The sequence below is a fragment of the Oncorhynchus masou genome, chromosome 20, assembly GCF_036934945.1.
Source record: "Oncorhynchus masou masou isolate Uvic2021 chromosome 20, UVic_Omas_1.1, whole genome shotgun sequence".
NCBI lineage: Eukaryota > Metazoa > Chordata > Actinopteri > Salmoniformes > Salmonidae > Oncorhynchus > Oncorhynchus masou.
In genome coordinates this window covers 24,051,797-24,071,448 of record NC_088231.1, presented here as the reverse complement: position 1 = coordinate 24,071,448, position 19,652 = coordinate 24,051,797, and the positions used below count along the sequence as shown (strand labels likewise).

The 19,652-nt window shown below is 44.8% G+C and overlaps 1 protein-coding gene across 1 annotated transcript; it reads right to left on the bottom strand.

The window, feature by feature from the left end:
• Window positions 1–1,598: 1,598 nt before the first annotated feature.
• On the bottom strand, window positions 1,599–9,041 carry LOC135506596 (protein Dok-7-like). Its single transcript, XM_064925930.1, has 3 exons — window positions 8,854–9,041; window positions 8,696–8,741; window positions 1,599–1,855 (listed from the first exon to the last, which is right to left on the bottom strand). The coding sequence occupies exons 1-3, from the start codon at window positions 8,905–8,907 to the stop codon at window positions 1,599–1,601; spliced, it is 357 nt and encodes a 118-aa protein (XP_064782002.1). The 5' UTR covers window positions 8,908–9,041.
• Between the last annotated feature and the right edge of the window lie 10,611 nt (window positions 9,042–19,652).

Below are 19,652 nucleotides of genomic sequence, written 5' to 3'. Positions count from 1 at the left end.
GCCTACCTTCTCCCAGGCTGTATCTCAGCCTAGCGTCCCCCCCTCCAGCCTACCTTCTCCCAGGCTGTATCTCAGCCTAGCGTCCCCCCCTCCAGCCTACCTTCTCCCAGGCTGTATCTCAGCCTAGCGTCCCCCCCTCCAGCCTACCTTCTCCCAGGCTGTATCTCAGCCTAGCGTCCCCCCCCTCCAGCCTACCTTCTCCCAGGCTGTATCTCAGCCTAACGTCCCCCCCTCCAGCCTACCTTCTCCCAGGCTGTATCTCAGCCTAAGCGTCCCCCCCCTCCAGCCTACCTTCTCCCAGGCTGTATCTCAGCGTCCCCCCTCCAGCCTACCTTCTCCCAGGCTGTATCTCAGCGTCCCCCCTCCAGCCTACCTTCTCCCAGGCTGTATCTCAGCGCGCCCCCCCTCCAGCCTACCTTCTCCCAGGCTGTATCTCAGCCTAGCGTCCCCCCTCCAGCCTACCTTCTCCCAGGCTGTATCTCAGCCTAGCGTCCCCCCCTCCAGCCTACCTTCTCCCAGGCTGTATCTCAGCCTAGCGTCCCCCCCCCTCCAGCCTACCTTCTCCCAGGCTGTATCTCAGCCTAGCGTCCCCCCCCCTCCAGCCTACCTTCTCCCAGGCTGTATCTCAGCCTAGCCCCCCCCCCTCCAGCCTACCTTCTCCCAGGCTGTATCTCAGCCTAGCCCCCCCCTCCAGCCTACCTTCTCCCAGGCTGTATCTCAGCCTAGCCCCCCCCCCTCCAGCCTACCTTCTCCCAGGCTGTATCTCAGCGTCCCCCCTCCACCCTACCTTCTCCCAGGCTGTATCTCAGCCTAGCGTCCCCCCCCTCCACCCTACCTTCTCCCAGGCTGTATCTCAGCCTAGCCCCCCCCTCCACCCTACCTTCTCCCAGGCTGTATCTCAGCCTAGCGTCCCCCCCTCCAGCCTACCTTCTCCCAGGCTGTATCTCAGCCTAGCGTCCCCCTCCAGCCTACCTTCTCCCAGGCTGTATCTCAGCCTAGCGCCCCCCCTCCAGCCTACCTTCTCCCAGGCTGTATCTCAGCCTAGCGTCCCCCCCTCCAGCCTACCTTCTCCCAGGCTGTATCTCAGCCTAGCGTCCCCCCCTCCAGCCTACCTTCTCCCAGGCTGTATCTTAGCCTAGCGTCCCCCCCTCCAGCCTACCTTCTCCCAGGCTGTATCTCAGCCTAGCGTCCCCCCCCTCCAGCCTACCTTCTCCCAGGCTGTATCTCAGCCTAGCGTCCCCCCCTCCAGCCTACCTTCTCCCAGGCTGTATCTCAGCCTAGCGCCCCCCCCCCCCTCCAGCCTACCTTCTCCCAGGCTGTATCTCAGCCTAGCGTCCCCCCCTCCAGCCTACCTTCTCCCAGGCTGTATCTCAGCCTAGCGTCCCCCCCCTCCAGCCTACCTTCTCCCAGGCTGTATCTCAGCCTAGCGTCCCCCCTCCAGCCTACCTTCTCCCAGGCTGTATCTCAGCCTAGCGTCCCCCTCCACCCTACCTTCTCCCAGGCTGTATCTCAGCGTCCCCCCCTCCAGCCTACCTTCTCCCAGGCTGTATCTCAGCCTAGCGTCCCCCCCTCCACCCTACCTTCTCCCAGGCTGTATCTCAGCGTCCCCCCCCCTCCAGCCTACCTTCTCCCAGGCTGTATCTCAGCCTAGCGTCCCATGCCGTCAACCCCTCTCTGCTGTCGAAGCCCAGTCCCACTGTGTGTCCCAGACAGAGGATGGTGAGGGTGTAGGCCACCCCGTCGTACCCAAACCCCGGCTCCACGCCACAGATCCCCTCCAAGGTCATCTGCAGCCGCTCACGACGACCCCTGACCTTATCCGACTTATCCCGGTAGACCAGGAGAGAGAGGCAGTCTGGGTAGAGAGGGAGGAGAGGAGAGACGGTGAAATAATTTTGAACATAGAATCCCTTTTAAAGATAGATGGGAGGGGTTGAGGGGAGATGAAGGACTGGATGGGGTTCAGAGATAGATGGGAGGGGTTGAGGGGAGCTGAAGGACTGGATGGGGTTCAGAGATAGATGGGAGGGGTTGAGGGGAGCTGAAGGACTGGATGGTGTTCAGAGATAGATGGGAGGGGTTGAAGGGAGCTGAAGGATGGGACTGGATGGTGTTTAGAGATAGATGGGAGGGGTTGAGGGAAGCTGAAGGACTGGATGGTGTTCAGAGATAGATGGGAGGGGTTGAGGGAAGCTGAAGGACTGGATGGTGTTCAGAGATAGATGGGAGGGGTTGAGGGAAGCTGAAGGACTGGATGGTGTTCAGAGATAGATGGGAGGGGTTGAGGGGAGCTGAAGGACTGGATGGTGTTCAGAGATAGATGGGAGGGGTTGAGGGAAGCTGAAGGACTGGATGGTGTTCAGAGATAGATGGGAGGGGTTGAGGGGAGCTGAAGGACTGGATGTTGTTCAGAGATAGATGGGAGGGGTTGAGGGGAGCTGAAGGACTGGATGGTGTTCAGAGATAGATGGGAGGGGTTGAGGGAAGCTGAAGGACTGGATGGTGTTCAGAGATAGATGGGAGGGGTTGAGGGAAGCTGAAGGACTGGATGGTGTTCAGAGATAGATGGGAGGGGTTGAGGGGAGCTGAAGGACTGGATGGTGTTCAGAGATAGATGGGAGGGGTTGAGGGAAGCTGAAGGACTGGATGGTGTTCAGAGATAGATGGGAGGGGTTGAGGGGAGCTGAAGGACTGGATGTTGTTCAGAGATAGATGGGAGGGGTTGAGGGGAGCTGAAGGACTCAATTAGTCCTGGTTGTATGAGAGCAATTCTCAATTAGTCCTGGTTGTATGAGAGAAATTCTCAATTAGTCCTGGTTGTATGAGAGCAATTCTCAATTAGTCCTGGTTGTATGAGAGCAATTCTCAATTAGTCCTGGTTGTATGAGAGCAATTCTCAATTAGTCCTGGTTGTATGAGAGCAATTCTCAATTAGTCCTGGTTGTATGAGAGCAATTCTCAATTAGTCTTGGTTGTATGAGAGCAATTCTCAATTAGTCTTGGTTGTATGAGAGCAATTCTCAATTAGTCCTGTTTGTATGAGAGCAATTCTCATTTAGTCTTGGTTGTATGAGAGCAATTCTCAATTAGTCTTGGCTGTATGAGAGCCATTCTCAATTAGTCCTGGTTGTATGAGAGCAATTCTCCATTAGTCCTGTTTGTATGAGAGCAATTCTCATTTAGTCTTGGTTGTATGAGAGCAATTCTCAATTAGTCCTGGTTGTATGAGAGCCATTCTCAATTAGTCCTGGTTGTATGAGAGCAATTCTCAATTAGTCCTGGTTGTATGAGAGCAATTCTCAGTTAGTCCTGGTTGTATGAGAGCCATTCTCAATTAGTCCTGGTTGTATGAGAGCAATTCTCAATTAGTCCTGGTTGTATGAGAGCAATTCTCAATTAGTCCTGGTTGTATGAGAGCAATTCTCCATTAGTCCTGGATGTATGACAGCAATTCTCAATTAGTCCTGGTTGTATGAGAGCAATTCTCATTTACAGCCAGGTTACATACAAGTATCAAATACACGTTTGATGGAAATCAGGTCAACTGCCCCTTTAGGCCGTTTAAAACCCAGATAAGTTGGTTCAATGTGGCGTCGATATGAATCAGAAACATTCATTCGTGTCAAAAAAACAGGCTAACCAATCAGGGATGTGGCTGTGGTTGGATATATGATTTTTTGAAGCGTTATCAATGATTTATTCATATATTTAAACGTACTATAGACACCATTAACTTTAATGTATATATTTAAATGTATACCTTTGTGGGTTCTTCATTGGCAACTTTGCAATTGGAACAGATTGTAACATGTTACTTATAATATAATAATATGGTCTCACATCCTCATGTAGATCATATATATATATATATAGGCCTCTCGTGTGTATCTGTCAGCAAAATGGTTGCCATAGAGATGAGTCTGTACATTGTCAGTCAACAAAGTGGTTGCTATAGAGATGAGTCTGTACATTGTCAGTCAACAAAGTGGTTGCTATAGAGATGAGTCTGTGCATTGTCAGTCAACAAAGTGGTTGCCATAGAGATGAGTCTGTGCATTGTCAGTCAACAAAGTGGTTGCCATAGAGATGAGTCTGTGCATTGTCAGTCAACAAAGTGGTTGCTATAGAGATGAGTCTGTGCATTGTCAGTCAACAAAGTGGTTGCTATAGAGATGAGTCTGTGCATTGTCAGTCAACAAAGTGGTTGCTATACTATAGAGATGAGTCTGTACATTGTCAGTCAACAAAGTGGTTGCTATAGAGATGAGTCTGTACATTGTCAGTCAACAAAGTGGTTGCTATACTATAGAGATGAGTCTGTACATTGTCAGTCAACAAAGTGGTTGCTATAGAGATGAGTCTGTACATTGTCAGTCAACAAAGTGGTTGCTATACTATAGAGATGAGTCTGTACATTGTCGGTCAACAAAGTGGTTGCTATAGAGATGAGTCTGTACATAGTCAGTCAACAAAGCTGTCATAGCAACGCTAACACAGCTGAGTGATCCTGGTCCAGCTGCAGACCAACAAACACTATCAATACAGACTACCAGCTGTCATAGCAACGCTAACACAGCTGAGTGATCCTGGTCCAGCTGTAGACCAACTAACACTATCAATACAGATTTCCTGCTGTCATAGCAACGCTAACACAGCTGAGTGATCCTGGTCCAGCTGTAGACCAACTAACACTATCAATACAGACTTCCTGCTGTCATAGCAACGCTAACACAGCTGAGTGATCCTGGTCCAGCTGCAGACCAACTAACACTATCAATACAGACTTCCTGCTGTCATAGCAACGCTAACACAGCTGAGTGATCCTGGTCCAGCTGTAGACCAACTAACACTATCAATACAGACTTCCTGCTGTCATAGCAACGCTAACACAGCTGAGTGATCCTGGTCCAGCTGGAGACCAACTAACACTATCAATACAGACTTCCTGCTGTCATAGCAACGCTAACACAGCTGAGTGATCCTGGTCCAGCTGCAGACCAACTAACACTATCAATACAGACTTCCTGCTGTCATAGCAACGCTAACACAGCTGAGTGATCCTGGTCCAGCTGTAGACCAACTAACACTATCAATACAGACTTCCTGCTGTCATAGCAACGCTAACACAGCTGAGTGATCCTGGTCCAGCTGGAGACCAACTAACACTATCAATACAGACTTCCTGCTGTCATAGCAACGCTAACACAGCTGAGTGATCCTGGTCCAGCTTCAGACTAACTAACACTATCAATACAGACGTCCTGCTGTCATAGCAACGCTAACACAGCTGAGTGATCCTGGTCCAGCTCCAGACTAACTAACACTATCAATACAGACGTCCTGCTGTCATAGCAACGCTAACACAGCTGAGTGATCCTGGTCCAGCTCCAGACTAACTATTGATATAGATACCAACAGGCTCAGAGACAGCTTCTATCTACAAGTCATCAGACTGCTGAACCCTTGAACTGGACTGACCACCTGCACTGATTCTCCGCACCTCAACACACATCACAACTGCTGCTACCAGACTATTATAGTGTTCAATGTATAAGTAGCAGGTGTGAAATGGCTAGCTAGTTAGCGGTGGTAATAGCGTTTCAATCTGTGACGTCACTCGCTCTGAGACCTTGAAGTAGTTGTTCCTCATTTGCTCTGCAAGGGCAGCGGCTTTTGTGGAGCGATGGGTAACGATGCTTCGTGGGTGTCAGTTGTTGACGTGCGCAGAGGGTCCCTGGTTCGAGCCCGGGGTCGGGGCGAGGGGACGGACGGAGGAAGCTCCGTCGTACGGAGGAGACCGAGGCGCAGCGGGATATGAATACATTCTTCTTTACTAAGACGAAGAAACACTTAAACTATACAAAATAACAAGACGAACGTGATGAAGAAACACTTAAACTATACAAAATAACAAGACGAACGTGATGGAGACGAAGAAACACTTAAACAAACTATACAAAATAACAAGACGAACGTGATGAAGACGAAGAAACACTTAAACAAACTATATAAAATAACAAAACGAACGTGATGAAGACGAAGAAACACTTAAACTATACAAAATAACAAGACGAACGTGATGAAGATGAAGAAACACTTAAACAAACTATACAAAATAACGTGAAGCTATACTATAAATGTGTATACACAGGCAACTAGACATAGACAATAACCCACCAAAATACCTACAGAAGATGGCTGCCTATGTAACGGATGTGAAACGGCTAGCTTAGTTAACGGTGCGCGCAAAATAGCGTTTCGATCGGTGATGTCACTTGCTCTGAGACCTTGAAGTAGTGGTTCCCCTTTGCTCTGCAAGGGCCATGGCTTTTGTGGAGCGATGGGTAACAATGCTTCGAGGGTGACTGTTGTTGATGTGTGCAGAAGGTCCCTGGTTCGCACCCGGGTATGGGCGAGGAGACGGTCTAAAGTTATACTGTTACACCTAGATATGGTTCCCAATCAGAGACAACGATGAACAGCTGCCTCTAACTGAGAACCAATCAAGGCAACCAGAGACATATATAAACACCTGGATGGTAAACAACCCTATAAACCTACAAAACCCCTAGACAGTACAAAAAACACATACATCACCCATGTCACACCCTGACCAAACCAAAAAAACAAAAGAATGCTAAGGTCAGGGCGTGACACCCATCCTCCCTTCCCAATACACATAGCACAATGGCGCCGACAGAGGGCTGCCTCGCTTCTAGTCCTTAGGAAACTGTGCAGTATTTATTTATTTTTTAAACATTTTTTTAATTGTTTTATTTCTTACATTGTTAGCCCAGAAGATCTGAAGTGTTATTACACACAGCAGGGAAGAACGAGTGGATATTTGAGCGGCATCAACTTACCAGAAACTGCACCTTAACCTACGCTGCTCTGACATTACTCATTCATATATTTATATTAATATATTCTTATTCCATTCCTTACTTAGATGTGTCTTTTTATTTATTTGTTGTGGAATTGTTCAGAATATATGTATTACATCTGGGAGAGAAGTGGCCAATCAGACCCCACCGTGACAGAGAGGGAGGGACATAAGAGACCAATTAGACCTCACCGTGACAGAGGGAGGGATATAACAGACCAATCAGAGCCCACCGTGACAGAGAGGGAGGGCTGTCCGAGGGACATAACAGACCAATGAGACCCCACCGTGACAGAGAGGGAGGGCTGTCCGAGGGACATAACAGACCAATCAGAGCCCACCGTGACAGAGAGGGAGGGCTGTCCGAGGGACATAACAGACCAATGAGACCCCACCGTGACAGAGAGGGAGGGACATAACAGACCAATCAGAGCCCACCGTGACAGAGAGGGAGGGCTGTCCGAGGGACATAACAGACCAATGAGACCCCACCGTGACAGAGGGAGGGCTGTCCGAGGGACATAACAGACCAATGAGACCCCACCGTGACAGAGGGAGGGCTGTCCGAGGGACATAACAGACCAATGAGACCCCACCGTGACAGAGAGGGAGGGCTGTCCGAGGGACATAACAGGCCAATGAGACCCCACCGTGACAGAGAGGGAGGGCTGTCCGAGGGACATAACAGGCCAATGAGACCCCACCGTGACAGAGAGGGAGGGCTGTCCGAGGGACATAACAGCAGAGCCCCATCAAGGAAGGAAATGTCCAATAAACAGCCACACCGGCGCCCAATCGGTCTCCTCAAAGGCATTGGAACACAGGGTCTGGTGGGAATCACTCTTAGAATGAGAATCACTGTCTATGTATTCCAGAACACAAGGCACGTGTTGTTCTAGAACATGTTGACGGCTCGTACGAATATATTTACTCGACACAATATACCTTTTAGTTCCACTGAGAGACAATGTCTGAAGAAAGGAACATGACAAACACAGCTGTGTCTCTCCAAGTGTTTCAGTCTGTTTCTTTATTCTCATCTTATCACTGCTCTTCAGAGCCACACACACACACACACACACACACACACACACACACACACACACACACACACACACACACACACATATACACACACACACACACACATATACACACGCACACACACACACACACACACACACACACACACAGACACACACACCTACACACACACACAGACACACACACACACACACATACACATACACACACACACACACACACATACACACACCAGGGAAAGCAATTAGTCAGAATGACATGGTATACTTCTTATGTAAGCCTTTGGTTTTAAATACGTAGCATAGGTCGCTAAACGAGCCTGACTTTGTTGCTGGGACACAACTAAGTCCTGTAAGTGGTCTAAGCATTGAAAGACATGCTAAAACAGTTTGTTAAACCAACTAGCCCGGTCTTCTCAAGGCGTTTGTGTTAAAGGCAAACAGAAGCGTATAACTGTTTAAATCCATGTGTTAAGTGTAGCGCGACCCCCACACACACACACACACACACACACACACACACACACACACACACACACACACACACACACACACACACGTGTCACCGTGGTTATGTGATATTTGCACTATGCGCTCCGGTTGGCGCGTCGCCATATGTCACATTGACAAGTCGCGCTGACTTTTAATTCCTGAAAATCTTATTGGTGAAAGATGACAGTAGAAAACATTTAAAAAGACTGCTACATTACTTTTTAAATGTTGGGAGACGTTTTACATGTAGTATTAGTTGGTTGCTTCGTAGACCTACCTGCGACTGGGGACGGCTTCCGCAACACGACCCAACGACTCTTCCACTGCAAAGCAACGTTAAAGCAAATACATCAAACAGTCAAATCCACGCGTTATTGTATTAACGGTTAACTTCCGGGAAATGTTTGAAGATGTAATTTTAAAGGTGATAAGAACCTTTTTCCCATCTCTGAATTTAACTTGTCCTTCCACTACAACTGTATCCGGCATCGCTCAGAACAGCTGACTCTGCGTGTGCGCGCACCCGCTGCCCGGTCCAATTCCTGACTGTTGGGGTCACTTTCAAAATAACTTTTTAACGGTCCACCCCCCCTCACCGGAGGCGCTCACACACCACTCTACCCCTCCAGAAAACACGCCACTCACGCGGGGAAAGGGGCCAGCCGATAGTTTGCGCAGTTGTTAGAAAGTGTCAAGGGTGATTGTTTACAATGTCGCCAATTAAATGAAAGTTACATAGTAAGCATAGCTTTCACTAAGCTCATACGGTTATCATGCTTTTATAGACCAGGGGTGGACTGGGCCCAGATATCGATTTTTGAATTTACAACACACCCATTTTTAGCCAAATAATTATCATTTTGGGCAACAAAAAAAAAAGTTAGACAGGCCCACTGGGCTACATATAGACCAGCCCATCTGGCATTTGCCAGAAATGCCAGAAGGCCAGTCCGCCCCTGCCTTAGACCACAGAGATGCCTGTTCTACTCATTCTGATTCCACAGCGAGACAGGGATATATACTGACATTGCCTACTGTCTTCTTTGTCAATGGCGCCTTCTTAATCCAACTGGGCTAAAAACCGGGTGAATCAACGTTGTTTCAACACAAAACATTGACGTGAAGATGTGGAAAACTGATAGGATGCAGAAAAAGTCAGTCAACATGAGGGGATGTTGTCTTTTTTTCATCCAGTTTACATGGTGACCTTTTTTTGTTTGTTGAATTCACGTTAATTGACAACCAAATGTAAATCCAAACAAGGCAACAGTAACATGCCTTCCCCCAGGATAATGCAGCTCTATCCAGGATGATGCAGCTCTATCCAGGATGATGCAGATCTATAGTCCCCCAGGATGATGCAGCTCTATAGTCCCCCAGGATGATGCAGCTCTATAGTCCCCCAGGATGATGTAGATCTATAGTCCCCCAGGATGATGCAGCTCTATAGTCCCCCAGGATGATGCAGCTCTATAGTCCCCCAGGATGATGCAGCTCTATAGTCCCCCGGGATGATGCAGCTCTATAGTCCCCCAGGATGATGCAGCTCTATAGTCCCCCAGGATGATGCAGCTCTATAGTCCCCCGGGATGATGCAGCTCTATAGTCCCCCAGGATGATGCAGCTCTATCCAGGATGATGCAGATCTATAGTCCCCCAGGATGATGCAGATCTATAGTCCCCCAGGATGATGCAGCTCTATAGTCCCCCAGGATGATGCAGATCTATAGTCCCCCAGGATGATGGAGCTCTATAGTCCCCCAGGATGATGCAGATCTATAGTCCCCCAGGATGATGCAGATCTATAGTCCCCAGGATGATGCAGATCTATCCAGGATGATGCAGATCTATAGTCCCCCAGGATGATGCAGATCTATAGTCCCCCAGGATGATGCAGCTCTATCCAGGATGATGCAGATCTATAGTCCCCCAGGATGATGCAGATCTATAGTCCCCCAGGATGATGCAGATCTATAGTCCCCCAGGATGATGCAGCTCTATAGTCCCCCAGGATGATGCAGATCTATAGTCCCCCAGGATGATGGAGCTCTATAGTCCCCCAGGATGATGCAGATCTATAGTCCCCCAGGATGATGCAGATCTATAGTCCCCAGGATGATGCAGATCTATAGTCCCCCAGGATGATGCAGCTCTATAGTCCCCCAGGATGATGCAGCTCTATAGTCTCCCAGGATGATGCAGCTCTATAGTCCCCCAGGATGATGCAGCTCTATAGTCCCCCAGGATGATGCTGCTCTATAGTCCCCCAGGATGATGCAGATCTATAGTCCCCCAGGATGACGCAGATCTATAGTCCCCCAGGATGATGCAGCTCTATAGTCCCCCAGGATGATGCAGCTCTATAGTCCCCCAGGATGATGCTGCTCTATAGTCCCCCAGGATGATGCAGCTCTATAGTCCCCCAGGGTGATGCAGCTCTATAGTCCCCCAGGATGATGCAGCTCTATAGTCCCCCAGGATGATGCAGATCTATAGTCCCCCAGGATGATGCAGCTCTATAGTCCCCCAGGATGATGCAGCTCTATAGTCCCACAGGATGATGCAGCTCTATCCAGGATGATGCAGCTCTATAGTCCCCCAGGATGATGCAGCTCTATAGTCCCCCAGGATGACGCAGCTCTATAGTCCCCCAGGATGATGCAGATCTATAGTCCCCCAGGATGATGCAGCTCTATAGTCCCCCAGGATGATGCAGCTCTATAGTCCCCCAGGATGATGCAGCTCTATAGTCCCCCAGGATGATGCAGCTCTATAGTCCCCCAGGATGATGCAGCTCTATAGTCCCACAGGATGATGCAGCTCTATCCAGGATGATGCAGCTCTATAGTCCCCCAGGATGATGCAGCTCTATAGTCCCCCAGGATGATGCAGCTCTATAGTCCCCCAGGATGATGTAGCTCTATAGTCCCCCAGGATGATGCTGCTCTATAGTCCCCCAGGATGATGTAGCTCTATAGTCCCCCAGGATGATGCAGCTCTATAGTCCCCCAGGATGATGCAGCTCTATATCCCCCAGGCTGATGTAGCTCTATAGTCCCCCAGGATGATGCATCGCTAGTCCCCCAGGATGATGCAGCTCTATAGTCCCCCAGGATGATGTAGCTCTATAGTCCCCCAGGATGATGCAGCTCTATAGTCCCCCAGGATGATGCAGCTCTATAGTCTCCCAGGATGATGCAGCTCTATAGCCCCCCAGGATGATGCAGCTCTATAGTCCCCCAGGATGATGCAGCTCTATCCAGGATGATGCAGCTCTATCCAGGATGATGCAGATCTATAGTCCCCCAGGATGATGCAGCTCTATAGTCCCCCAGGATGATGCAGCTCTATAGTCCCCCAGGATGACGCAGCTCTATAGCCCCCCAGGATGATGCAGCTCTATAGTCCCCCAGGATGATGCAGCTCTATCCAGGATGATGCAGCTCTATCCAGGATGATGCAGATCTATAGTCCCCCAGGATGACGCAGCTCTATAGTCCCCCAGGATGATGCAGCTCTATAGTCCCCCAGGATGATGCAGATCTATAGTCCCCCAGGGTGATGCAGCTCTATAGTCCCCCAGGATGATGCAGCTCTATAGTCCCCCAGGGTGATGCAGCTCTATAGTCCCCCAGGGTGATGCAGCTCTATAGTCTCCCAGGATGATGCAGCTCTATAGTCCCCCAGGATGATGCAGATCTATAGTCCCCCAGGATGATGCAGATCTATAGTCCCCCAGGATGATGCAGCTCTATAGTCCCCCAGGATGATGCAGATCTATAGTCCCCCAGGATGATGCAGCTCTATAGTCCCCCAGGATGATGCAGCTCCATAGTCCCCCAGGATGATGCAGCTCTATAGTCCCCCAGGATGATGCAGCTCTATAGTCCCCCAGGATGATGCAGCTCTATAGTCCCCCAGGATGATGCAGCTCTATAGTCCCCCAGGATGATGCAGCTCTATAGTCCCCCAGGATGATGCAGATCTATAGTCCCCCAGGATGATGCAGCTCTATAGTCCCCCAGGATGATGCAGCTCTATAGTCCCCCAGGATGATGCAGATCTATAGTCCCCCTATGATTTAATTATTTAATTGTGGGACGGAGATAGATCTATAGTCCCTCTATGATTGAATTATTTAATTGTGGGACGGAGATAGATCTATAGTCCCTCTATGATTTAATTATTTAATTGTGGGACGGAGATAGATCTATAGTCCCTCTATGATTGAATTATTTAATTGTGGGACGGAGATAGATCTATAGTCCCTCTATGATTTAATTATTTAATTGTGGGACAGAGACAGATCTATAGTCCCTCTATGATTTAATTATTTAATTGTGGGACGGAGATAGATCTATAGTCCCTCTATGATTTAATTATTTAATTGTGGGACGGAGATAGATCTATAGTCCCTCTATGATTGAATTATTTAATTGTGGGACGGAGATAGATCTATAGTCCCTCTATGATTTAATTATATAATTGTGGGACGGAGATAGATCTATAGTCCCTCTATGATTTAATTATATAATTGTGGGACGGAGATAGATCTATAGTCCCTCTATGATTTAATTGTGAGATGGAGACAGATCTATAGTCCCTCTATGATTGAATTATTTAATTGTGGGACAGAGATAGATATATAGTCCCTCTATGATTTAATTATTTAATTGTGGGACGGAGACAGATCTATAGTCCCTCTATGATTTAATTGTGGGACGGAGATAGATCTATAGTCCCTCTATGATTGAATTATTTAATTGTGGGACAGAGATTGATCTATAGTCCCTCTATGATTTAATTATTTAATTGTGGGACGGAGACAGATCTATAGTCCCTCTATGATTTAATTGTGGGACGGAGATAGATCTATAGTCCCTCTATGATTTAATTATTTAATTGTGGGACGGAGATAGATCTATAGTCCCTCTATGATTTAATTATTTTATTTAATTGTGGGACGGAGACAGATCTATAGTCCCCCTATGATTTAATTGTGGGACAGAGATAGATCTATAGTCCCTCTATGATTTAATTATTTAATTGTGGGACAGAGATAGATCTATAGTCCCTCTATGATTTAATTATTTAATTGTGGGACGGAGACAGATCTATAGTCCCTCTATGATTTAATTGTGGGACGGAGATAGATCTATAGTCCCTCTATGATTTAATTATTTAATTGTGGGACGGAGATAGATCTATAGTCCCTCTATGATTTAATTATTTAATTGTGGGACAGAGACAGATCTATAGTCCCTCTATGATTTAATTATATAATTGTGGGACGGAGATAGATCTATAGTCCCCCTATGATTTAATTATTTAATTGTGGGACGGAGATAGATCTATAGTCCCTCTATGATTTAATTATTTAATTGTGGGACGGAGATAGATCTATAGTCCCTCTATGATTTAATTATATAATTGTGGGACGGAGATAGATCTATAGTCCCCCTATGATTTAATTGTGGGACGGAGATAGATCTATAGTCCCTCTATGATTTAATTATTTAATTGTGGGACGGAGATAGATCTATAGTCCCTCTATGATTTAATTATTTAATTGTGGGACGGAGATAGATCTATAGTCCCTCTATGATTTAATTATTTAATTGTGGGACGGAGATAGATCTATAGTCCCTCTATGATTTAATTATTTAATTGTGGGATGGAGATAGATCTATAGTCCCTCTATGATTTAATTATTTAATTGTGGGACGGAGACAGATCTATAGTCTCTCTATGATTTAATTGTGGGACGGAGATAGATCTATAGTCCCTCTATGATTTAATTGTGGGACAGAGATAGATCTATAGTCCCCCTATGATTTAATTGTGGGACAGAGATAGATCTATAGTCCCCCTATGATTTAATTGTGGGACGGAGATAGATCTATAGTCCCCCTATGATTTAATTATTTAATTGTGGGACAGAGATAGATCTATAGTCCCTCTATGATTTAATTATTTAATTGTGGGACGGAGATAGATCTATAGTCCCTCTATGATTTAATTATTTAATTGTGGGACGGAGACAGATCTATAGTCCCTCTATGATTTAATTATTTAATTGTGGGACGGAGATAGATCTATAGTCCCTCTATGATTTAATTATTTAATTGTGGGACAGAGATAGAGCTATAGTCCCCCTATGATTTAATTGTGGGACGGAGATAGATCTATAGTCCCTCTATGATTTAATTGTGGGACAGAGATAGATCTATAGTCCCTCTATGATTTAATTATTTAATTGTGGGACGGAGACAGATCTATAGTCCCTCTATGATTTAATTATTTAATTGTGGGACGGAGACAGATCTATAGTCCCTCTATGATTTAATTATTTAATTGTGGGACGGAGACAGATCTATAGTCCCTCTATGATTTAATTATTTAATTGTGGGACGGAGATAGATCTATAGTCCCTCTATGATTTAATTATATAATTGTGGGACGGAGATAGATCTATAGTCCCCCTATGATTTAATTGTGGGACGGAGATAGATCTATAGTCCCTCTATGATTTAATTATTTAATTGTGGGACGGAGATAGATCTATAGTCCCTCTATGATTTAATTATTTAATTGTGGGACGGAGATAGATCTATAGTCCCTCTATGATTTAATTATTTAATTGTGGGACGGAGATAGATCTATAGTCCCTCTATGATTTAATTATTTAATTGTGGGATGGAGATAGATCTATAGTCCCTCTATGATTTAATTATTTAATTGTGGGACGGAGACAGATCTATAGTCCCTCTATGATTTAATTGTGGGACGGAGATAGATCTATAGTCCCTCTATGATTTAATTGTGGGACAGAGATAGATCTATAGTCCCCCTATGATTTAATTGTGGGACAGAGATAGATCTATAGTCCCCCTATGATTTAATTGTGGGACGGAGATAGATCTATAGTCCCCCTATGATTTAATTATTTAATTGTGGGACAGAGATAGATCTATAGTCCCTCTATGATTTAATTATTTAATTGTGGGACGGAGACAGATCTATAGTCCCTCTATGATTTAATTATTTAATTGTGGGACGGAGATAGATCTATAGTCCCTCTATGATTTAATTATTTAATTGTGGGACAGAGATAGAGCTATAGTCCCCCTATGATTTAATTGTGGGACGGAGATAGATCTATAGTCCCTCTATGATTTAATTGTGGGACAGAGATAGATCTATAGTCCCTCTATGATTTAATTATTTAATTGTGGGACGGAGACAGATCTATAGTCCCTCTATGATTTAATTATTTAATTGTGGGACGGAGACAGATCTATAGTCCCTCTATGATTTAATTATTTAATTGTGGGACGGAGACAGATCTATAGTCCCTCTATGATTTAATTATTTAATTGTGGGACGGAGACAGATCTATAGTCCCTCTATGATTTCATTATTTAATTGTGGGACGGAGATAGATCTATAGTCCCTCTATGATTTAATTATTTAATTGTGGGACGGAGACAGATCTATAGTCCCCCTATGATTTAATTGTGGGACGGAGATAGATCTATAGTCCCCCTATGATTTAATTGTGGGACGGAGATAGATCTATAGTCCCTCTATGATTTAATTATTTAATTGTGGGACGGAGACAGATCTATAGTCCCTCTATGATTTAATTGTGGGATGGAGATAGATCTATAGTCCCTTTATGATTTAATTGTGGGACAGAGATAGATATATAGTCCCTCTATGATTTAATTATATAATTGTGGGACAGAGACAGATCTATAGTCCCCCTATGATTTAATTATATAATTGTGGGACAGAGATAGATATATAGTCCCTCTATGATTTAATTATATAATTGTGGGACAGAGACAGATCTATAGTCCCCCTATGATTTAATTATATAATTGTGGGACAGAGATAGATCTATAGTCCCCCTATGATTTAATTGTGGGACAGAGATAGATCTATAGTCCCCCTATGATTTAATTGTGGGACGGAGACAGATCTATAGTCCCTCTATGATTTAATTATATAATTGTGGGACGGAGACAGATCTATAGTCCCCCTATGATTTAATTATATAATTGTGGGACGGAGACAGATCTATAGTCCCTCTATGATTTAATTATATAATTGTGGGACGGAGACAGATCTATAGTCCCTCTATGATTTAATTATATAATTGTGGGACGGAGACAGATCTATAGTCCCCCTATGATTTAATTATATAATTGTGGGACAGAGACAGATCTATAGTCCCTCTATGATTTAATTATTTAATTGTGGGACGGAGACAGATCTATAGTCCCTCTATGATTTAATTATATAATTGTGGGACAGAGACAGATCTATAGTCCCTCTATGATTTAATTATATAATTGTGGGACGGAGACAGATCTATAGTCCCTCTATGATTTAATTATATAATTGTGGGACAGAGACAGATCTATAGTCCCTCTATGATTTAATTATATAATTGTGGGACGGAGACAGATCTATAGTCCCTCTATGATTTAATTATATAATTGTGGGACAGAGACAGATCTATAGTCCCTCTATGATTTAATTATATAATTGTGGGACGGAGACAGATCTATAGTCCCCCTATGATTTAATTATATAATTGTGGGACAGAGACAGATCTACAGTCCCCCTATGATTTAATTATTTAATTGTGGGACGGAGACAGATCTATAGTCCCCCTATGATTTAATTATATAATTGTGGGACGGAGACAGATCTATAGTCCCCCTATGATTTAATTATATAATTGTGGGACGGAGACAGATCTATAGTCGCCCTATGATTTAATTATTTAATTGTGGGACGGAGACAGATCTATAGTCCCCCTATGATTTAATTATATAATTGTGGGACGGAGACAGATCTATAGTCCCTCTATGATTTAATTGTGGGACGGAGACAGATCTATAGTCCCTCTATGATAAACTATACTTTAAACTGACGTCTGTGCCAGGGGGTTATTCTTGATCAACGGTTTTGTTTACCAAGAAGAAAACGTTCCACTACAGACCTCTGTTAAAGAGAGGCTTTGCTTCTTGCTTGTTGCTGACTCCATAAAGCAAGTCCTGCAGGCTTTATTTTGATCTCAACTCTGATTATTGTCCAGTCATATGGTCAGGTGCTGCAAAGAAGGGCCTAGAAAACCTGCCTAGAAACAGATAATGATCCTAATAAACCCCAGGAAGAGTAGCTGCTGCTATAGAAACAGATAATGATCCTAATAAACCTCAGGAAGAGTAGCTGCTGCTATAGAAACAGATAATGATCCCAATAAACCTCAGGAAGAGTAGCTGCTGCTAAAGAAACAGATAATGATCCTAATAAACCCCAGGAAGAGAAGCTGCTGCTATAGAAACAGATAATGATCCTAATAAACCCCAGGAAGAGTAGCTGCTGCTATAGAAACAGATAATGATCCTAATAAACCCCAGGAAGAGTAGCTGCTGCTAAAGAAACAGATAATGATCCTAATAAACCCCAGGAAGAGAAGCTGCTGCTATAGAAACAGATAATGATACCAATAAACCCCAGGAAGAGTAGCTGCTGCTATAGAAACAGATAATGATCCTAATAAACCCCAGGAAGAGTAGCTGCTGCTATAGAAACAGATAATGATCCTAATAAACCCCAGGAAGAGTAGCTGCTGCTATAGAAACAGATAATGATCCTAATAAACCCCAGGAAGAGTAGCTGCTGCTATAGAAACAGATAATGATCCTAATAAACCCCAGGAAGAGTAGCTGCTGCTAAAGAAACAGATAATGATCCTAATAAACCCCAGGAAGAGAAGCTGCTGCTATAGAAACAGATAATGATACCAATAAACCCCAGGAAGAGTAGCTGCTGCTATAGAAACAGATAATGATCCTAATAAACCCCAGGAAGAGTAGCTGCTGCTATAGAAACAGATAATGATCCTAATAAACACCAGGAAGAGTAGCTGCTGCTGTAGAAACAGATAATGATCCTAATAAACCCCAGGAAGAGTAGCTGCTGCTATAGAAACAGATAATGATCCTAATGAACACCAGGAAGAGTAGCTGCTGCTGTAGAAACAGATAATGATCCTAATAAACCCCAGGAAGAGTAGCTGCTGCTATAGAAACAGATAATGATCCTAATAAACCCCAGGAAGAGTAGCTGCTGCTATAGAAACAGATAATGATCCTAATAAACCCCAGGAAGAGTAGCTGCTGCTATAGAAACAGATAATGATCCTAATAAACCCCAGGAAGAGTAGCTGCTGCTAAAGAAACAGATAATTATCCTAATAAACCCCAGGAAGAGAAGCTGCTGCTATAGAAACAGATAATGATACCAATAAACCCCAGGAAGAGTAGCTGCTGCTATAGAAACAGATAATGATACCAATAAACCCCAGGAAGAGTAGCTGCTGCTATAGAAACAGATAATGATCCTAATAAACCCCAGGAAGAGAAGCTGCTGCTATAGAAACAGATACTGATCCTAATAAACCCCAGGAAGAGTAGCTGCTGCTATAGAAACAGATAATGATCCTAATAAACCCCAGGAAGAGAAGCTGCTGCTATAGAAACAGATAATGATACCAATAAACCCCAGGAAGAGTAGCTGCTGCTATAGAAACAGATAATGATCCTAATAAACCCCAGGAAGAGTAGCTGCTGCTGTAGAAACAGATAATGATATGAATAAACTCCAGGAAGAGTAGCTGCTGCTATAGAAACAGATAATGACCCTAATAAACCCCAGGAAGAGTAGCTGCTGCTATAGAAACAGATAATGATCCTAATAAACCCCAGGAAGAGTAGCTGCTGCTATAGAAACAGATAATGATCCTAATAAACCCCAGGAAGAGTAGCTGCTGCTATAGAAACAGATAATGATCCTAATAAACCCCAGGAAGAGTAGCTGCTGCTATAGAAACAGATAATGATCCTAATAAACCCCAGGAAGAGTAGCTGCTGCTATAGAAACAGATAATGATCCTAATAAACCACAGGAAGAGTAGCTGCTGCTATAGAAACAGATAATGATCCTAATAAACCCCAGGAAGAGTAGCTGCTGCTATAGAAACAGATAATGATCCTAATAAACCCCAGGAAGAGTAGCTGCTGCTATAGAAACAGATAATGATCCTAATAAACCCCAGTACCATCTGAGTGTAACACAGACCATCAATGTGTTTGTGTCGGTTGAGCATCTCTGAACACAGACCGTCAATGTGGTTGTGTCGGTTGAGCATCTCTGAA